The sequence below is a fragment of the Tiliqua scincoides genome, chromosome 2 (genome assembly GCF_035046505.1).
Source record: "Tiliqua scincoides isolate rTilSci1 chromosome 2, rTilSci1.hap2, whole genome shotgun sequence".
NCBI classification, from domain to species: domain Eukaryota; kingdom Metazoa; phylum Chordata; class Lepidosauria; order Squamata; family Scincidae; genus Tiliqua; species Tiliqua scincoides.
Genome location: NC_089822.1, coordinates 48,604,543 through 48,627,405, shown reverse-complemented (window position 1 = coordinate 48,627,405; position 22,863 = coordinate 48,604,543). Strand labels below are relative to the sequence as shown.

The 22,863-nt window shown below is 42.1% G+C and overlaps 1 protein-coding gene across 1 annotated transcript in view; it reads left to right on the top strand.

The window, feature by feature from the left end:
- Positions 1-22,863, top strand: part of TMEM232 (transmembrane protein 232) — a 175,278-nt gene that overhangs the window by 34,941 nt on the left and 117,474 nt on the right. Inside the window, exons 7-11 of the mRNA XM_066612559.1 lie at positions 2,259-2,321; positions 4,008-4,148; positions 7,879-8,048; positions 21,471-21,594; positions 22,081-22,300. Coding sequence (XP_066468656.1) covers positions 2,259-2,321; positions 4,008-4,148; positions 7,879-8,048; positions 21,471-21,594; positions 22,081-22,300 — 718 coding nt within the window. The remainder of the gene's footprint in view (positions 1-2,258; positions 2,322-4,007; positions 4,149-7,878; positions 8,049-21,470; positions 21,595-22,080; positions 22,301-22,863) is intronic.

Below are 22,863 nucleotides of genomic sequence, written 5' to 3'. Positions count from 1 at the left end.
CCCTATTGAGTGATAGTGTTCTGGATGCAGGGCTGCCAGTGCAGCTTCCATTGCATCCAGTGTCCAGAGACCAGGCAGGTTGGGAGAAGTAAGAAGTAAAATACTTACAGGAAGGGGGGGGGGTGTAACTTTTTTGTTGGCATAGCTCTGAGTACCTACTGGGGGTGTGTCCAGCCTGGGATGAGGGCTCAGGATGTGGAAAACACTGCTACTGCCACTATCTACCCAGTCCCACCTCAGTTTGCCCCAGTCCTTGCCCCTCCACTGGCAGAACCCCATCAGTGTCCAGTTTGCGCTGTATTGCTGGAAGCACACAGCTTTAAGGGTGCTGTGCCAGTGCCCTTACAGCCATCACCAATAGAGGGGCTACCGCAGTGACAGGGCCCTCATAATGCTGGTGCATCTGGCTGTATTCTGGCATTCCGAGGGTATAGGATTGAGTCATAACCTATGGAATTCAGTAGTGTAAGGTGTGGTGACAGTCACTAGTCAGTCATAGTTGTGATAGTCAACCTAATGTTTAGGTGGCCTTAAATAGGGTCAGACAAATTCATGGAGGGTAGCTCTGTGAACAGCTATTACTCATTATAGTTAAATGAATATCCATGTTCAGAGGCTGTATATCAGATGCTAGGGGCATCTGATAACACAACAAGTTGTGAAGGCTGTCATCTTCATTCCTGGCTTATGGACTTCTTGAGGCAGCTGGCTCCAGAATTCCTTTCCCCATTAATTTCCCAGCTATATATCCCCTGAAGTAGATTTCCTGGATCTCCCTGAGTAACAACACAATCATATTTACTCATGAAAACCGCATGTTTACTCTCAAAAGTATAACCCACTGAGTACAATGGGACTTAACTTCCAGTAAGTCTGGATGAGATTGCAGACTAAATTATCCCTTCTGTTTCCCCTCAAGGAAGTGAAACAAAAAATTTCCTTATTCACCACCAGCTTTTCCTCCCCGAGTCTTCTTTAAGTCACAAAGCCTGACTCCTGTTTTTCTCATCTCATAATCAATTATCAAGAGAAGCTTTTCCCTTCAGCCCTCGTCCATGAAGGCAGCCCAGCACTGAGACCTTGGTTCTCCCAGTTCCATTTCTAAGCAGGAGAATGAAAGCATGATCTTAAAAATACCAGCTGCTGTCTAATCGGCAGCAACCATCACACTGCCCTGACAGCCAGACCACCTCCACTTTTCTCCTCTATCATCCTTAATGTAAGGTACTGGCAGAGATCAAATCCTTTTTGCATTTTTGCATCAGGGCTGTGGACAGAAATTTTCAAAAAAGCCAGTCATGCACATATATTTTGATCTTTAAAGTGTTATTGTTGTTATTTTGCCTTTTTTTTGCAAAGTGGTGTGTGGCAGTGTGTTGTGCACACTAAATAAGGAATCACAATTGCTATAGGCCTGCAACAAATTATGTCTACAAAGGAGCAAATTTAGGAGCTCAATCTTGCTCTAGCATGACGCTGATTCAGATGTTGTAAATGCAGTACCCAGGTTCGCTGTTCACAGGAAAGTGCTGGAAAGGCCTCCTGACATCCACTTAAATGGCATCCTCCTGTTCTCCACACGTGTTTATCTGCAGAGACAAATGCTTTACCCAGGAAGAGATCCTCTCTAATTAGAAGCACTGAGCACCCTTCCTAATTGCAGGGAGGATCTCTCCCTAGACACAGTGTTTATCTCTGCAAACACTGTAAGCTTGAAGAGCAGGGAGATGTGTTGTAAGAGTGCTTTGGTTCAGTGTAGGGCCTTTCCTGGGTATGAGAAATGGTGTTCACAACTTGTATAATATCCAACCAGGGCTTAAATCAGTGGGTTTTACACGAGCACTTGCTGGAAGCAAATGAAGGCTAGAAGCCAGAGACTGTCCAATGACATGGAGAAATTGATTTTCCATAAGGTGTGTATGTTTCCTTAAAGAACTTGAGGTGCTTGCATGACTGGGTTCCTATGTCTTTTGGTCTCCAAGTATAAATCAATATCCTTAAAAGAACAAGGCAACAAAATATCTAGTCAGTGACCTGGAGCATATCCGGAATAATTTTTCTCCTTTGGTTGTTCCCCAAAGGAACCCAAATTTGTACTAGGCTGACTGTGCTCTTCATAGTTATTTGATCTACTACAGCCTATAATTTATGTGTGAAAACTTGTCAAATTATGTTTCTAACTTTCTGGTTGTTTTGGCTTCTAATTATATGCTCTCTTGAATAATTAATATTTCCTTCTCCTTTCTCTTTACTTACAGCCCAATCCTGAGCTTGGCGCTCCAACTTTGTGCCGGAGCGCACTGTCACAAACATGCCATAAGGTACGTCTGTGAGGCTTACCGCTGGACCAGCGCTCGTGCTAGCCCAGTGCCGGCTGGCACTGGGCTAGCTCTGGGCAGGCACCTGTACTCCGCTGCTTGGCAATCTCATGGAATGCCGAGCTGCGGCACGATAAGCGGAGGCGGGGAGGGGAGGAGGTGTTCTGGGGAAGGGGGAGGCGTGGGGAGGGCGGAGAGAGGACAGGCAGAAGGCGGGCCGGGGGGAGGGAGTGGGGAGGCAGGAGGCGGGTCCGGTGGAGCTCAGCTCCACTGGATCCTGACTGTTCGTGTAGGGCTCGGCGCCCTACACGAACACTTTTGCTTTACCGCCAACCATTTGATCAGCGGCAAAGTGAGTAGCCCCATTGCTTCCCTTACCTGGGAGAAGGGGACGAAAGTCCCCGAGGTACCGTGCAGGGCAGGCTGAGGCGCGCGGGATACGGCGGCAGCCATTCTTGGCGCCACTGGAGCTGCACACCCCAGACAGCTCAGGATTGGGCTGTTAATTGCCTATATTTACCTCAGAGACTCTAAGGATGTGTGCGTGCTGACCAGCATATCTCTGTGCTCTTAGCTGAACTAAAAGGTTGATAATTACTCTGAGCTCTTGTCTAATACTTTGTATCCAAAGCATTATAGATTGTGATTATCACAAAGAGAAAAGCTGAGGAAGCCCGCATAGTTTTGACTGACACATGCAAACTTACCAGTACCCACAAATGAGGCATAAAGTGGAGAATAAAACCCAGCATAATAATAATGTGTATATCAGCTCTAACTTTCTTGGTATGTACCGACTGGTGCAAAGAATAAAAGAGATAGGGAGAGAAAGATAACTCGAAAATAACTAGAACTAGAACAACTATCTGTATCGAGGGGATACAGAAAGGGAAAAGTACATAGTGAGAACACTTTAGCCCACATTTTTAGATTTCTGAAAGAAAAATAATGATGCATTTCACATTAGTGCTCCAATCTGATCTCTGCTAACAGGCATGTTTTAAGTGGTAGTTCTTGTATATTTAGCAGGAGAGACAGCAATTGTCTCTACTCATCTTAGCACAGTATTTTCACTGGCTGCTCAGTGATGTCTCTTTAGTATATATTTTGAAGATGGTGAATGCCTTGGGACCCATATTTTCATTTCTTTCACTATGTGAATTTCTATGTGAATTTTCTTTTTTTGCTGTTGAATAATGGTTTATAAATACCTTAATAATAAATCAACACCAACCCATTGGGTCTTGTTGTATGTATTGTAGATGCTTTAGATAAATTATATGCTCCGGTTGTGTAATATATATTATGTGCTCTGGTCGTGTTCAGAGGCCCTCCTGAGGGCCAGGGAGGTCGTGCATGGCCTTCTTGACTCTCAACAGAGATTCTGAGGTCTCCAGAAGGCTGAAAATTGGCACTTCTGGTTTTTGGCCAAAACCCGGAAGTGCTGATTTTTGGCCTTCTGGAGGCCTCAGAAGGCCTCCTGAGATTTGGGGAGGCAGCACAACCTCCCTGGCTCTCAGAAGTGCCTCCATGTGACTGGAGCTCTGTTCATGTTTGGAGGATCTAAGTGTTGCAGTCCAAGGATTTGATCATCTGCAGATTTCAGAGTCTGTGGGGATCCCCCACAGATACCCAGGCACCACCTATATCTAGAAGTATGCTCCCTTATCCATGGTGGTTCTGTTCTAGAATCCCATTCAGATACCTGAAACAGTGGATATGGATGAATGCCCATCCCCATGGTCTGGGGGCCATGGAGTTTGGTCAGACTCCGGAGGGGAGTCTGAGCTTAGCAGAGGCCAAGGACATCCATCCCAGGCCTCTACCAAGGTCAGACTGAGTTCTGAGACTCAAAACATGTGACTTCAAGTTTCATGGAGAAACCGGAAGTGAAGTTTTAAATGCCTTATAAAGCGTTAGGAGGCCCTGGAGGACTTCCCCAGGCCTCCCAATGCTTTATAAGGCATTAAAAACATCACTTCTGGTTTCTCTGTGAAACCAAAAGTCATGTGTTTTGAACCTCAGAGCTCATTCTGAACTTGGCAGAGGCCGGGGATGGATGTCCTAGGTCTCTACTGAGCTCAGACTCCCCTCTGGAAGCAAGGGGAGTGGAGTTTCCCTTGCCTCCAGAGGGAGTACAGGTAGGGTTGTGCATGCTGGGGGGGCCTGGACCTGATCCGTGGATAAGTGAATCTGCGAATATGCCCTCCTCTCTCTCTCTCTCTCTCTCTCTCAGAACAGCACTTTATGTGTTATTTCTTCAAGTTACCACAAGGATCCAGCAATTGGGGGGGGGCACAAGCACGAGCTTCTTGTCTGAAGTGTTTTTACCCCCCTTCCTTCTACCATTTTACCAAGGCCACTGTGTGCTGAACTCCATAAATGCAAACTTTGCAACTAACTAACTAGTCCATTTGCAAAGACCAGCCTCCACAAGGTTCTGCCCTAAATATTTGCTTCTGATAACTGTGGGGCTATTGAGAGAGCAATGAATGAATACTAATGGACCAGCTTGTATTCTGCTTTCCTTTATTTCTGAAGGGCTTGAGTTCTCTCTTTTAACCCTGTTGAGTGCTTCAGTTAATGCAGCTCAAGGGCTGTAGCAACTTCCCTGCATAACTGAGCATGAGCCAGGAAGGAAAGCTCAAGGGATAGGATATGGACTGGAATTGATTTTGTTTTAAATTACCCAGGGCTCCTGTTAGAGAGCTTTCACTCATCTTGGTTTGCTGGAGGGTGCTATAGAGATTGTACTCCTCAATTTAGAAAACCTTGAGGAATAATTTATTGCACAGCTCAATTAAATATATTATGGAGACTAAGCTCCATTAATAGTAATTGAATCACCACCCTGATATTTTTAGCTGTCTTTTCTATAACGTTTCTGAAATCTTTTTTTCTGCTCTGTTACTTTTTATGGAGAGATTCAGAGCTATGCTGAAGACTGGCAGTTCTTGAAATAAGAAAAATAAAAATAGAGGTATAAGGAGCGACTGTAATGTGCCACCGAAATATGTAGGTGGTTGTCATCCATAATTTACTAGCAGCGTTGCTGTGAGGACTGACAGCATTCAAAAGCTTCAGACACATCTGGATTTGAGGAGACTTTCCTTTGTGTGCTAAGCATTAGTACTTTGTTAAGCCCTCCACAACAGGATAGATATGTGTCAGTGTTTCAAGTTCCTGAAGAAAATGGTTTCAGAGGACAAGGAGGCTGCATTTGTATTGAGATCACTTGTTTCCCCTTGATTTCTTTGCTCTAGCGATTCAGAAGCATCTTGTTGCCTAGTAGACATTCACTGTTATGACAAAGACTGTCTCTTCTTTTTGTGCCCTCACTTAAGGCAAGAACTTGTATAGAGTTAATGAGCCAAATTAAGAATGTTGGCATCATTTTCAATCACAGCCTTTCCATATGTTGGATGTGGTAATGAAGTGAGAAAAGAGTCTCTGTTCCTGCCATTCCTATTTCACAGTGTTTCTTCAGCAGCAGTGTGAAACATGCAAAACAAACATACAGATAAAAGCACAGCAATATCCAGCAAGGGAGGAACAGCTGCCCACATGTGGGACTTGAAGCTAGAAAGAGTAAACCAGGTTTGAGAGAAGATAGAATCAGAGCAGATCAGCTAGATTAATGTCTCCTGATTTTTTTGCTTGGTCAAAATTCTTACAACCTAGGGTGTTGTCCCACGTTATTTGCAAAAGATATGGATAAAAATGATACCCATAATAAGAAATAAATGGAAGTGGGATGTAGGAACGACATTTTGGCCATCCAGGGTTGTCCTGATCCCATATGTAACCCCAGCAGTAATTTAATAATAATAATAATAATTAATAATACATGTATTTATATACCACCTTTCTTGGTCGTCAGATTTCTCCTCAGACTTTATTCAAGGCGGTTTACATGGGCAGGCTGTTCTAAATCCCCGTAGGGATTTTTACAAAGGTTCTATCTTTCAAGAACCACAACATTTCAGATCATTTAGAGCCTAATCCTATTGTTCCCCCCTCCCTAATATAGCACCAAAATGGCTATGGCTGCATCCTGCAGTGGGGGGGGGGCAATCCAGGAGGTATCCTCTGGGTAAGGGAACAATCGTTCCCTTACTCAGGGTAAGCCTCCGTAACATAGGGGGTCTACTCAAACCTGCACAAGCTAAATAGCTAGTCAGGTTCATGTGGACTGCAGGATCAGGTCCAGGGTTAGGGTTAGGTTTGATGGCCGCTGCTGCCACCAAACCCACCCCTTTCCTGGATCTGGACCCATCCCTTGCCCCATCACCACCTTGTTTCATCGTTCCTGACCCCCTCTCCAGCCACTCCCTCCAGCCTCTCACACGATCTTAGCTGGATCAGCAGGCAGCTCTGGATCTGCTGATGCTGATGGGAAGTCTTTGACCTTCTCACCAACTTCCCTAGCAGTGCTCTGACTAGCACACTGCTGGAGTGCCTTTTATGACTGGCTTTACAGCAGTGCGCACAAGTGGAAGATGCACAATGATGATGGCTGTTTAGATGCCAATCGCTTTAGGGCAGCAGTGAAGTATTGCAAGATCTAAGGGCTGTGCCCCAAGGTCCCTTGCAATGTAATGAATGATGCTGAACTAGTTACACTTTTCAGGGGGTCCCTGGAAACCACTCTCCATGAGCCGCCTCCTGCCTGGTGGACCTCAAGACAGTTGCTTCTGCCACCATCACAGGAGCACAGAATTCAGCAGTTGGTTTTCTGAGCACCCTGGGCCCTCTTCAGCTGTTCAACCATGCTGATTCCTGATGTCAACCCTGACTTCAGTATCTGGTGTAACATCACAGGGAATTCTGGGGCTCATCTCTTGGATGGCATAGTGAGCTGCTTAGGGCGCAATCCTAACCAATTTTCTAGCACTGATATAGCTGTGTCAGTGTGGCATACACTGCATCCCGTAGTGGGGAGACAATCAAGGGGGGCTCCCCAAGGTAAGGGCATGTTTGTTACCTTACCGTGGGGCTGCATTGCAGCTAAGTCAGTGCTTGAAACTTGGTCAGGATTGCGCCCTTAATGTGTCAAAATGTCTTGGGCCAAAGAACTTTGGACACATTTATATGACTTAGGGCACAATTCTAACCAGGTCTACTTGGAAGTAAGTCCTATTTTGTTCAATGGGGCTTAGTCTAAAGAAAGTGTGGTTAGGATTGCAGCCAAAGCCACCCAAAACAGCACCAGTAGCCCTTCCAGTCAAGTTCAACATCTATTTTTTAAAAGCATTTTAAGAACAAAATCAGATGTACTCTGCATGAAAATAGAATGCTGATTATATACTGCTTTTCAACAAAAAGTTCACAAAGTGAGAAAAATCAAATAATTAATGGCTCCCTGTCCCAATAGGGCTCACAATCTAAAAAGATGCAAAAGAACACCAGCAGGCAGTCACTAGAAAAGACACTGCTGGGGTGAGAAGGGCCAGTTACTCTCCCCCTGCTAAAAAACTCAAGACACAACTCTGGGCAGAAAATCATCAATTAATTTTGTATTCCTTATTAATGGATTTAATTCTTTTTTTTGTTTTTTTAGGCGCCTAGTCCAAGGGTTGAATTACATTCTGGGCCTAAGCAGTTCAAGATTAAGCCATTTCTTTGGCACAGCCTCCTTGTTTGGGTTTGCGTACATAACAGCTGCTCTGAGATAGATGAAGTGCTCAAGCATGTCCTATTCTATAAGGAACAGCTCCATCAGAAAGACTGGTAAGGACAATCTTATCACTTGATAGAATCTTTATGGAAATAACCTTTGTGCTTAAATGTTAAACAACCTTTACGTCTAAATGTTAATCACCCCGAAGTTGCCTGTCAAAGAGATTTATAATTTTTGTGCCAGAAGGAGCAGCAATTTATGTACATTGTATTGCTTCACTTTATCAATAAATTGTTTCTGTCTTTTCGGCTCGGAACACAGACATACATTTTACCGGTTTGCCTTTATTAAATTATGCCTGTTATTGATAGGAACTTCATTTCAGCATTTGAAAGTACAGTACTTTCCCCATAACTAAACAGATGCACTGAAGTGTGCCATCCTTCAGGGATAGGTACTTGGCTTCAGTTTTGGGTGCTTTTTATACTCAGAGTGTAATAAAAACCCATTTTGAATGTCTACAATTAATGTTGCACTGAAACTGTGTTCTTGGTAGCTTCTGCTCATTTTAGCTCCACCCAGGCATTGCTGGATTTTATTGAGGATTGCATTCGTTATGGCTCTACAATATGCTTAATTTTTAAATTGATTTTTACTGTCAGAAAGTTAACCAATAATGTGAATCTGATATACTTTGGTTCATATGTTAGCATACTCAAGCTAACAATCTAAATTCTAGTGCTAAAAATTTAACCTGAGAATAGGATCAAGATCTTCCCAATATTTGTAGGTATTCAGCTTGCATGACCAGAATAAATAGGGAAAAGTGGTCCTTGGGGGTTCATTTGTCTGATCTGTTTAGCAAGGTGGGGACTATAAACCAGGTGATGACAATCTCTGAAGTTTATGCTGGAGAAAACCAAAGCTATTGCATGGGTTCTGCTGTAAAATTTCCTCCATGGTGACTCTAACCTCATGGAGAACCATGCGGTAAGATCTCCACTGGGGGGGGGGGGAGTAGGGAGGTGTGTACCTGGAGTAGGAAAGTATCTGGATTCAGATAACTCTCTATTTGGTTAGATTCAGGGGAGTTAAAGATGGCAAACCATACAGTAAATTGACAGCTGATTCACTCAGGCTGCAATCCTATACAGTACACACTTACCTGGGAGCAAGTTCTGTTGAAATCGGTTAGACTTACTGCTGAATAAACATGTGTAAGTGTGCACTGATAGCCTACAATCTGATACACACTTTCCTAGGAGTATGAACACAGTGGAACTTCTGACATGTAGGATTGTGCTGTTAGTCTCATGTTCAGAGTAAGGAGATTGAGGGATGAATGGAGGAGAATGTTGGAGACACTTTAGCTATTTGGCTTACACAGAACTTACCCAATATCAGTACTCAAGGTGGTGTGCCAAATATCACTCACCCCTTGTGCAACTCTTTGCTGCACAAAAGAATGCCCCCTCTTATCTGATCATGCACCAGCCTCCACTACTCCTCTTCATGCTCTCTTGATTTGAAAAGGATGATGGGAATAGAGAGGAAAAGAACAGGAGAATGTTGGGCTAGAACATCTCTAATCCCTTAACTCACCATTTTCGTCTCCACCACGCTTCTTCTTCCACTCCCCCCTTTCTTTTCAAATCCAGTGAGCAGCAGGAGGAGAAACAGCAGAAATAAATGTCAGATGACCCTTGCACCATTTGTTCTCATGCATCAGAGGGGACTGCATCAGTTGGTCTCATGGATGGACCAGCCCTAGGCTTACACTGATGTCCAAACCAGTCAGTTTAAGTGCAGCATTGCAACAGTAGTGATTGTCACCATTTGGCATGACGGGTATTCCTATGCTTAGAAAGCAGGGTTGAGCTGGCTAGTGCATTTCCTAGAAAATTCAGGCCTTTTTCAGCAAGCCTTAATACAAGCAAGTTGGCTCAAGTCAAAATAATGGAACTATGAGCATAATCTAGTAGAGTATGATTTTATTGTTGCACCTATACCCAAAGAAATATAGTATACCAGTGGTTCTCAAAGGGGAGAAGGGGAGGCCAAAGCCCACAGTACGGATACCCGACCTAAGTGCATAGACCAGTGGTTCTTACACATTTAGCACCGGGACCCACTTTTTAGAATGAGAATCTGTCAGGACCCACCAGAAGTGATGTCATGACCAGAAGTAACATCATCAAGCAGGAAAATTTTTAGCAATCCTACCCACACTTACCAGGAGTAAATCCCATTTACTGTCATTGTTAAAAAAATAAAATAAACATAATAGCTTGTTAAAAGTACAGGTCTGTAACATTTCCCCCAATGCAGTCACATACCATGGTAGCATCAAGTCTAATATATAAAAAATATAATATTGAAATGAATGGGGACTCACCTGAAATGGGCTCACGACCCACCTAGTGGGTCCTGACCCACAGTTTGAGAAACACTGTAATATACATTAACACCCAGATCCTTAATTTTTGTGTCATTGTATTTGCTTACAACATTGTTGCTGCTCCCCCAAAGTAATGCTATGCTGATGTAATGTATGAGCTATTCTAAGCAATGAAGAACAGGACTACTAAATCGGATGCTGTCATTCCCACTGTCCTGTAAATGTGGACGTTTCTGATGGATCTGTTAGACAACTGTAGGCAGCATCATATTACAATGTCAGTTGTTTTCTGTTAAATTAATAAACTGAAATGCTTTCTGAAATATAACCATTCCACTTCATGCCTCTGCTTTTCTACATAGGTCCATACTTACAGCACAATGAGCTAGGTCCATATTTACATGTGCATCAGACAACCAGATAACACTGGTACTCACCAGACGACACTGGTAATCTGTGGCTATCGTGAAGAGATTTTATATAGTGATAAACATGCTGGACTTAGACCAGATAGACCCTTCTTCAAAATCTCACTTGGTTTTGGTGTTCTTTGGGTGATTGGACCTGTTGCTCTCTCTCAGTCAATCTACTTCACAGAGTTATTGTGAGGATAAAATGCATCAAAGAACCATGTAGCTTGCCCTGAGCTCCTTGGAGGAAGTGCATGGTACAAAATGTTATTGTTATTGTTATTGTTATTGTTATTGTTATTGTTAATAATAATAATAATAATAATAATAATAATAATAATAATAATAATAATAATAATAATAATAATAATAATAATAATAATAATAATAATACTGATGCATGTAGCTAGAGTAATGCATTAAAGTGCCAAGGAATATTAATGGTATAAATGTAAGGTGCTGGGACCTTGAGCATACCATTCTCAGTGAACAAAGTTTCAGGATGCAAGATATTTCTAATGTCCTTCTGGCTTGACTCTTAGATTGTCAGTTCCTGGGGACAGGAACCTACCTCTCTTTTTGTTTGCTACCCTGTAGGTATTATTTTCATACCTGTGTATGGATGTGTTGCTTTTCTTGTTTATTAGCTATGCTTTCTCTAAAGACAATTGCCCAGGCACCCACTACAAAAGGCCTATGTGATTTGGGCTATGTGGCTATGTGGCTATGGGCTATGGGCTATGTGGCAAATCACAGGGCTATGTGATTTGGAGTAAAATGGGATCTATGTTTGCTAATCTTTAGCAATTGATCAGTTTATATGTGCAGTGGGTCCTATCTACACAAACTCATTCCCCCTTAAGTTAGGGCACCTACCCCTGGAAGAGATAGACCCCCTTGGGTGACACTACTCTGGCTTCAACCTGTGGTTGCCTCTTGGTGACCCCAGGTTTTCTATATGAACCCTTGGAAATGAAAAAGGAATCGAGGAAGCTGAATTGCTCTGCCTACCCAAAGCCAGAGAGCGTTTGAGACGGACATCTCAATGCAAGGCTGAGAGATCATCAACCTGCATCCCCAAGCCAGACACCTCTTGAGACCAGTTCTGCTTCTCCCTCTGACTCTTGCCTACTTAAGGATAGACACCAAATTTCTACTCCTGCTCACTATCCCACACTATACCAACCCGCCGTGGCTGCCCTGGCTAAACACCTGAAGGACAGTCTGGGTAGGTGAAAAAACTCCATGCTAACAGCAACCAGCTGTAAAGTAAAACATTCCTACCTGGCCCCTAACAGTCTACTGTAATGTGTGGGATGGCACAGGTCATGAGCTCCTCCAGGCTTGGAATGCTGAGGGATAGAGGGCATATGCAAGCTGCATATCTGTAGCCCTGCCCTCATCTTGCTTAGACAGCAGTCAGGTACCTAATCCCATGTCTTGTGCAGGCTGGGACTGTGCAGAGAACACCTCCGCCCCACACAGGGTGATCAGACGTCCTCTTTTTCCAGGATGTGTCCTCTTTTAGCCTTTGTCCTGGTAAAGAATTTAAATGTCCTCCTTTAACCTGTGAGCGGGTCCCTGTAGGCAGCGCATAGCCATCTTGTAATTAATACATTATATGTAATATAGTTTTAAATTTACTAACACAGGCCAACACACATTTTGCTTCCTTAAACGTTACACCAATTCCTGGGTATATTTGGGGTGCTGATTCAAAAAATGGCATCCATTTTGCCCGTTCACATCTAGTTTTGGAGACATGGCATAGCCTCTTTAGTGAATGGTTCAAGCAGCTTCCTCCTGAGGAAGCCTACACCATGGCTTCCTCATGAGGAAGCTGCTTGAACCATTCACTAATGAGGCTATACTATATCTCCAAAACTAGACGTGATAGGACAAAACGGATGCCATTTTTGGAATCAGTGCCCCAAATTCATATCAGACCACCATAAAGGTTGGGAAAAACTTTTCTGACCCTCAATTTTGTAGGCCTGAGTAATAAGTAATGTAGTGTTTTACCATATGAAATCAATATACCAGTGTTTTTAGCTTTTATTTTGGCATGTCCTACATTCTTCTTGTATATCTTACATTTAGGGGTGCCTTGTCCTCTTTCACAGTTATGGCATATGGTTATCCTGAACCCACATCCTTGGACAGGGGATGGCATAGTTAAAACTGGGTTTGTTTTTGCAAGCGCTGAATCTATTGTATATGTATAGTGACAGCCAGGGTGAGAATTCAGTTGTTTCTTTATTGGTACCTTATTGGTATACACGTTATCCCTGGTATTTTGCTATAATAAAATACTCTGCTCTGATAAATATACAATGTTATATAAAGATCCCAAAAGCACCAGTATTCATACAGTCAGTTGGAGTCAATGGGTATACCCTTGAAGGGGTGTTTTCAGGATCTAACCCCTGAAGGCCCCCCAGGGATTCTTAGATTATTAATGGGATCTTTTTATCTGAGGCAGTGAGCTTAACTGTAGACAGCAGCATTACAATGCCAGTTTTTGTGTGTGTGTGTTAAATGCATAAACTGAAATGCTTTTTGAAATATAACCATTCCACTCCATGCCTCTGCTCTTCTACATTTTGTTTTTGTTTCACTGCCTTTCAGTAAGTGCTAAGCCCTTAGGGAAGGTGTTTGAGCTTGAGCAGTGCCCTTTTTTCTTTTTCTTCCTTTCCATCTATGAAGTCAAACTTGAATTTGCTTTCTGAGTTCTGACAGTGCTAAAGCTTTCTTTTAATGTGAGTGTCAGTAAATCAAACTCTACTTCTGATTTTCATGGACCTTTTCAAAGGTTCTAGCCTTTGGTCCTGAACAATTACAGTCAACGGGCAAAGAATGTCAGGAGCTTGCTAAATGGAACAGGCAGTGGCTTCAGATCTTGCACGTCCCCTCTTTTTTTTGTTTCCAAGCAATTTGCATACATTTTCAGTGAAAGCTCCAGTTATGGTCTGTCCCCATCACCCAATCAGCTGCTACTTCAGTGTAAGGTATAGCACTTGGTGAATGTTTAATTGGATGACGCTGGCACTCCTATTCCCCAAACAGGTTGATGGATTGATGAATTATGTATAGTTAATACACAATTTTTTTTAAAAAAAAATTCTGGATATGTTCATTTGAGAAGTTTCACCATGCTTTTTGATTAGTTGTTCCTAACTCCCTGCTATTTTCAATAGCCAACTCCGTAGCATTTATATTCCTATTTTGGCTGTTGACTTTGGTGAAACTCTGGCTTTTTAAAATCCTCTGTGAGGAATTTAGGGTGCTTTCATTTTCTTTTTGGAATTGCTGTTCTTGCAGCTCCTAATGGTGACATGCATTGCTTGCTCCTCCTGCTGTTTAGTTTGCTAACATCTAGTAGTAACCAGGTCTTAATGATAAAGTGCTTGCAAAATGAAACCGCTAAAGGCTAAATAGTTCTCTCAGAGACTATTCAGAGAAACAATAAACCATGGTTTAGCATAATGAGAATGAGCAGACATGAGCTTCAGGCTTATGTGCTTCCTCCTCCATTTCCTCCCCCTCCCCTTGTGTGCCAAGATTAGAAACTTTCGGTTTGTAGCAAACCATAGTTTATGCTGAAACTACCATAGGATCAAATTGTGGTTTGCTGTCCTGAATATGGTCAACCTACGATTTCCTGCAAATTGAGATTAGAAATTTTTAATCTTGGTACTTAAGCGGTGGAAGCATGTGACTTTGTGGCTTGCGCCTACTCATTCTCATAATTCTAACCATGTTTTGATATTATGCCTGAATATCCTCTTGTCTTAGGGTTCACTGGCTGATTTGATCACTACTGATTGAGATCAAAGAGGCCAAAATAAAAATCCTGGAATCCCCATAAATATATCAATTGCTCTCCTTTTCTATGAGACAGGTTCGTGTGGACTGTGGCGGTGATGATGATGATGATGGAAAAATATGCACAGTCCACCAGATGTTAGTGGCTGGATTTGGCCTGTTGAATATTGGGTCCTTTCAAGGATTTAGGATATTCAGAGATATTTTCGTAATATGAGTACTGTCCCAAGTAAGGCTGCTTTCTGTGGTTGGTGCATAGTAATTTCATTTACACCCAGGATGTTCAGGTGTTTTTCAGTGTTTTGGTATTACGCCTAGGCATAAAGCATAAACAGAAATGCTTTCTGAAATATAACCATTCCACTCTATGCCTCTGCTACATTTTTTATTTAGAGCACTGATCTTGCACTTATTATTAACAGTAATAATATTAGTAGTGGTAGTAGTAGTAGTGATAGTAATATTAAAATGTTTACATAACACTTTTCAACAAAAAATAAACAAATCACACAGAGATTTACACAGCACACTATGTGAAATAATCAATCCTTGTCCCAGAGGGCTCATAATCTACAACAAGACACGAGCAAATAGATATTGGGGAAGTTGTCATGCTTTGGTGAATAGGGACAGTTGGTCTCCATCTTCTAAATATAATAGAACCATCATTTAAACGGTGCCTCTTAGCTCAGATGCATTATAGTCCACTCCATGATGTAGGTAGTATAAGTCATAGCTTTAGAGACAGTTTTAACGTTGCAAGCAAAAATACAGAGGCCCTCTGGTGTCGCATTAAGTCTTGTTGGGTCAGTTAATACAGTGCAGACTCAGAACATGCATTAAAGATCTGGCAGATTTTGGGAGGGGGGGAGAAAGTAGGGAATGAGAAGCAGGACACATGCAAATGAAAGTGAGGGGAGACGTCCCATTATTTATTAAAGCTATGAACCACCTGTCCATTTTTAAAGTAACCAAGATTTTCAAAAATCTTGAATAGCAGCACACACACCCAAAAATCTTGATAAACACACACACCCTACCTATAATAGCAATTGTATGTATCTATCTTCCTTATGGGTGGTTCTTTTTGCTTTTCATCTATATTAGAAAAAGCCTAGTACATTAAGGGGAAAAAGGAAAAAAAATTGTGAAGATGCTATCTTTATTTCAGACTGAAATAGAAGAGATATCGTGAAATAAAAATTAAATTGTCAGTAGAAACATGCCAAATAAGTTCAGATTGAATGGTTTTAGCATAGTGGCTTTTGAGCTCACGCCCTTTTGACATCTTTAGGAACTCCTGTTTATAATTACTTGATTATTAAAAGCATCAGAGGAAGTTTCATTAAAATGCATTCAATTCATGCATCACCTTATTGATTCAGATGGCTTCTGATTAAGATCTATGTGTTGGGTGGTTGTTGTTTTCTTAAAATGGGGAACACTGTGTAAGAATGTTTTTTTCACCAGTTATATTTTCAGGACTTTGGCCAAAGCTGTATCACATATCCATTGCCTTTTGGTGTTGACAGCAAGGCCTCCTGGAATCATTTTTCATTTCTTCACACAGTCAGAGTTTGTTCTATTATTTCTAAAACATTCTTTTCCTTTATACGTCTATAGGGGAGAGTTAATGACTTCTGGTCACTTTTTCTGAAAGGGCATTTTCTTTCAGGCAACCCTGTTGTATGACTAACTCTGAATGAAAAGAGAGTGTTGCTGTAACACCATTAGCTTGCCATAGTGCGTTGACATTGATGAATCATTTTTATTCATATATCACAGAGGAAGCCTTGGGATAGATTCGGACAATGGGACTGAAAGCCCACAGAAAGAGGCTGTTATAGTGCTGCAGATAAACAACTGTAGATAGGGAAATGGTCATCTACCTTTTCTCAGAGCTGAAGAGGGTTTTGAGGACAGTTGTCCCTAGAATTAATGTATATACTGAATATCTAAATTGGCATCTTTGTTTATTCATAGACAGATATTTTTTCACGATATCATAACTTGGTTAAGCCCCACACAGCCTCTTCTGGACACTTTGAATGCCATTCATAGGAGCAGAGAAGGAAACTTCCTACAATTTGCAAAATTAATCAATATTTTTTAATGATGCTATATATTCTATTTAATGTTATGTTCTGTTGAAGTCATTTCTCTCTTCTTTTATGCTATTTATCTCTATTGACCTTGTTCAGATGACATTTCTATAGAACTGTGTTAGAAGGGTGGGAAACCCTGGCCTCTGAGTGGCCTGCTTGGAGGCAGGCTGTGCAGCATGGCCTTTCCCAGTTTGAAGAGACACTTGGCCAACAGACTGAGGCAGAGAGGCAAAGAAGGAAGGCCCATAGCCCATAGCCAGGGAGAAAGACCAGGGACAGACTGCACTTGCTCCCAGTGTGGAAGGGATTGTCACTCCCAAATTGGCCTTTTCAGCCACACTAGACGCTGTTCCAGAACCACCATTCAGAGCGCGATACCATAGTCTTTCGAGACTGAAGGTTGCCAACTATAAGAACTGTGTTAATTATGTTTTTATTTGAAATGCAAAAAATGTGAGCTAGAAAAAGCACAACTTTTTGATAAATACCATAGATCAGCTTATAGGCCACACAAGCACACCAAACTTAAGGAATTTGGATTGGCCTATACCTCACAATCTTGTTGGCATCCTTTAGTCTCGGAAGACTAGGGTATTGCACTCTGAATAGTGTTCTGGAACAGAGTGTCCTCTCCAGTGCGCGAAGCCTGGGTAAAGTAGGTATGGAGGATAGGCTGTTACCCATGCAGCAAATCCCCCCTCTCCACGTCGCTGAAATGGTCCAATGGAAAGGCAGAAGCCAATATGGTTGGTTCCAGCGACGTCGCAGGAGTTGCCAGAACGTGACTGTGTTCAGCCATGAACTGCCTCAGGGACTCCGGCGCCGGATTTTGCCTCGAAGTTGACTCCTGAAGCCTTTTCCATAACTGGATGTAGCCACAAGGCAGTGGAGGTTTGGGATCAGAGTTTTCCTTCTGATGAAAGGAAATGATGAGCTGCCTTCCCAGGCTAACGAGTCCCATCTACCTGGTGGCTGTTCAGTCGCCTCTTATGACAAGTACAGCCAAACTGAGGGCCTATTCTTATCCCCAGCCCTCAGGGGAATATCCATTTAAAAAATCCTCACAATATCTATTTAAAAAAATCACTAATCTAACTGATTGATGGACAACCCTGTCCAATGCAGGGACTATGGCAGTGGATCTCATGATTCGCTGCCTTAAGTCCTGTTACGGCACACTCCCACAGATAGAGGGGGGACACATGTACTCCCTCTTCTGACCAGCAGCAGGAGATCTCCATAGCACAGCAGTTTCCAAGCTGTATTGCTCTGTAATAACCTGTCACATTTGACAATCAATGGCCCTGTCTTCCATTAACATTTATCTAATAAATAAAGACCAGACCAGCAGGAGGTCTGGTCTAGAGGGTAGAGCCTCCGTTTGCCTGAAGATAACATCTGCAGGTCGCCAGTTCGAGGCCACCAGCACCTTGCGACCCTGAAGCAGCTGACAAGCTGAGCCGAGTTATTCCATCTGCTTGAGCGTGAGAGGATGGAAGCCAGAATGTGAAACCAGATCAGAAAGAAACATCTGAAATGTTGTGGTTCTTGAAAGATAGAACCTTCTTTCAATTGTAAAAATCCCTATGGGGATTTAAATAGTCTGCCTATGTAAACCGCCTTGAATAAAGTCTGAGGAGAAATCTGATGACCAAGAAAGGCGGTATATAAATACCTGTATTATTATTATTAGTAGTAGTAGTATTAGTATTATAAATAACTGTCACTGTGGGGAGATGATGACACACTTCACCTATCTGGATCAGATCTCACTGTGGTAGAGGAGGGCTTTAACCCTTTTCCTTGCTACAGTCCTGATCCAAATCAGTGCCCCCCCTTCCCAATGCCACTTTGTGCTTCAGTAGGGAAGCTTGCACTGACATCAGGGAAGATGCCAGGATTGAACTTGGGGCCATGTACATAAAAAGGATGTGTACTATAACTGAGGCATCAAGTGATGAACATGCATGTATGAGTGTGAACTCACCACAGATTTGTGAAAGACTCTGTGACTGTCATCTGGAACACAAATCACATTTTCCTTTACCTCCTTTCTTCATATACCATTCAAAATGAATTTGTTGCCCCTCCTCCATTCCTTCTTTCCATGGTTTCATCTTTTAGTTTATTATATTTCTTTTTTCAGACTCTGACCATATTAACAAATGTCTAATTTGTATTATGTGAATAGTCTTCATATTAGGTGATCCTTGCTGATATTTGTGAATTTATTAGCTCGATATATAAATTCCTCCTTAATGAACAAGTGGAATTAAATGTAATAGCACGGATCCCATCAATGCCTGACTACCTACCTTTTCCAGTCTTTTTGTCAGTGAACAGTAACCTTTGATTATATGATCCTTCTACATTTAATTATGACAAATACCTACTTGTCTAATTAGCCTGCTAACTGCTCTTCCCTCATATGAGTACAGTTATTAGGATTCACAGATAATAATTTTTTGTTGACTCTGGAGGCTGCATGACACTATATTTTACATCAAGTTAATTTAAAAGCAGCATAATCCAGAAACCAGAAACCAGTAAAAAGAAAGTAAATCACTGTAAACTGGTAATAAATAATAAACCTCTAGGTAAACCTTTTCTCTTGAAAAGCTTTATATAAATATCAACAACAGTAATAATATCCCGCATATCATCCTCATTCCTCAAAAAGGAAGGTAGTGGTGGGGATGATATTGGAGGAGGGTGCTTAGGAGTCTTCTTCCCCTCATCACCTTTTTTGCTTCTTTCCCTGGATCCATGGTTGCCCTGCCACACACCTCTCACACTTGACCAGAGGCATACAACCCTTTCCATTCCTTGCAGCTGAATCCTGCTAAAGCCCACATTCATGGTCTAGCGGTCCCCTCTTATCCCCATGACAACAAGCTACTGTTGAGCCAACTCCTGATCCCTCTGTTCTCTTTTTCAATCATAAGAACATAAGAACATAAGAACAGCCCCACTGGATCAGGCCATAGGCCCATCTAGTCCAGCTTCCTGTATCTCACAGCAGCCCACCAAATGCCCCAGGGAGCACACCAGATAACAAGAGATCTCATCCTGGTGCCCTCCCTTGCATCTGGCATTCTGACATAAACCATTTCTAAAATCAGGAGGTTGCGCATACACATCATGGCTTGTACCCCATAATGGATTTTTCCTCCAGAAACTTGTCCAATCCCCTTTTAAAGGTGTCTAGGCTAGACGCCAGCACCACATCCTGTGGCAAGGAGTTCCACAGACCGACCACACGCTGAGTAAAGAAATATTTTCTTTTGTCTGTCCTAACCCGCCCAACACTCAATTTTAGTGGATGTCCCCTGGTTCTGGTATTATGTGAGAGTGTAAAGAGCATCTCCCTATCCACTCTGTCCATCCCCTGCATAATTTTGTATGTCTCAATCATGTCCCCCCTCAGGCGTCTCTTTTCTAGGCTGAAGAGGCCCAAACGCCGTAGCCTTTCCTCATAAGGAAGGTGCCCTAGCCCCGTAATCATCTTAGTCGCTCTCTTTTGCACCTTTTCCATTTCCACTATGTCTTTTTTGAGATGCGGCGACCAGAACTGGACACAATACTCCAGGTGTGGCCTTACCATCGATTTGTACAACGGCATTATAATACTAGCCATTTTGTTCTCAATACCCTTCCTAATGATCCCAAGCATAGAATTGGCCTTCTTCACTGCCGCCGCACATTGGGTCGACACTTTCATCGACCTGTCCACCACCACCCCAAGATCTCTCTCCTGATCTGTCACAGACAGCTCAGAACCCATCAGCCTACATCTAAAGTTTTGATTTTTTGCCCCAATGTGCATGACTTTACACTTACTGACATTGAAGCGCATCTGCCATTTTGCTGCCCATTCTGCCAGTCTGGAGATATCCTTCTGGAGCTCCTCACAATCACTTCTGGTCTTCACCACTCGGAAAAGTTTGGTGTCATCTGCAAACGTAGCCACTTCACTGCTCAACCCTGTCTCCAGGTCATTTATGAAGAGGTTGAAAAGCACTGGTCCCAGGACAGATCCTTGGGGCACACCGCTTTTCACCTCTCTCCATTGTGAAAATTGCCCATTGACACCCACTCTCTGCTTCCTGGCCTCCAACCAGTTCTCAATCCATGAGAGGACCTGTGTATCTTCACTGTGTATCTGTTTTGTTTTGCATAAATGGGTTAATAGCACCTTTAGGTAGGTGTGCAGCTTATCTGCTCCCCCCAAATGTTGAACCTGCTGGACCTCAAGGGGAAATGCTGCTACCCCCATCCCATGCTGCTCTCAGAACCCACATTCTTCACTCCAATTGCATCCACTGGACACGTGGCCACTGACCCTCCTTCCATCCTTTTCCATATCCTGACTCTTTGCTGCTACAAACCTACCTCAAAAGGCCTGACTTGTTCCATTGCCCTAACCAGGTGGTATGTTTTAGTTATGTTTCCCCAGCTGCAGTGTTGGGGTAATGACACTAGGCAGGTGGAGCAGATCCACTGTGAGGTTGACACCAGTTCATAACCAGCTCTAGCCAGTTCTTAACCAACTTCAAACCTCATGTCTTTTTTCAACAAGGTGGGCCAAAAACACTCCCCTCCCTACAATCAGTATGAAAAGGAATGACATTTTGAAGATACTGATGCTACATCCTATCGATTTTAGTATTTATTAGCAAAAATTAGTTTGAGCAAATGGAAAAATGAATTGCTCTTGTAGTTTTCTACTTGACAAAAACTGATGTATTATTTTATTCTGGACCAATGTTGTCCTTTCTGCCCTGAAATATCTAGGTTGGAATCAGTCCTTGGCTTGATGGTCCTTGGAGAGACTGCCAAATTAAACATGTCCTGCTTGAAAGTTTTAATGGACCTAGTGAGAGATTTTATTTCCAGCGCTGTGTCTCCTCAGAAGCAGGTAACAGCCAGACTAATTTAGATGTAGGAGGGAAATGTGTTTGTTGAAAACACTAAATTGGAAAGAGGCAACACATTTATTTTCTTTACTGTTTGTCCCTGAAGTTTATGTTGGTCTTAGTATTCCAAGCTGGAGGACTGAATAAACAGACCAGTTGTTTTGATTGAATAAACTTGAAATTTAATTCTCCTGTAGCTGAAACATCATGAGTGGCTAATGGCTGATTTCCTCAGTAGAGCAAACAAACTCGTACTTCTTTTTGTGAGGTTTAAGCAACAAAGGCTGAAGTCTTACACATGCTAACTTGGGAGTAGGATTTGTTGAACATAGTCAAATTTACTTCTGAGTAAACATGTATTGGATCAGGCTGATGGATTATGCTATACTAGCTTGTCTGCTGTAAGATATATAATTCTTTTCTTAGAAATGTAATCTTGTGACAAATGTGGTACATATTTGATTGAATTTTCATATTTTTACCTCCAGCAAAAGAGTAACATGGAAAACCGGTTACGGTGGCAATGGCAAGTGGGATACGTGTACACCAATATACTCAAAGAAATCTGTTTACATGGCGTTTGTGCAGATTTGCAGAAAACGGCTTTTCTTGGATTCTGTGATTGTGTCAAGGAACTTAAAGATGACAAAAAATTGAGAGGGGCAGCTTTTCTTGATCTTATGAACTATTGTCCTTCGTCTGATAACCGTAAGTGACAAAGAAGCAAATTTACTCCTTTATGTTATTCATGGATATACATAAGGAGGCGTATCTTCAGAGCACCATGTTTCAGGAAGCATCATGTACAATAGTACACAGCTCCAAAGGTTTAATGTGTTTCCTGTTGCATTTTCATTGAAGTCGTTAGCCATTGCCCCCATGTAATATTAAAGATAATTTCTCCATCAGAAATCTCCAGATCTCAAAATTTCAGTTAATAGATGTCACAATGTTATTTAAAATTTAGACTACAATCCTAAAAACACATGCTAGGGATTGAATGGATTGTATTTGCAAATAAACATCTTTAGATCATAGCGTTATAGTCACAGTATCACCTATGTTACCATCTAAAAGAACATGACGACTTCTGATTAGGGTTTCCCTTTTAATATGTATTTCATAAATCATAAGAAGCTGGAGTGTCATTAATCTGTTGAAATTACATAAAGTGTCAATATAGGCTTATAAATACTGAATCACACAAATAATAAAACAGGAAACTTGCAAGATCTACCCAATGCCACCAGACACAAGCTCTAAACATCTTC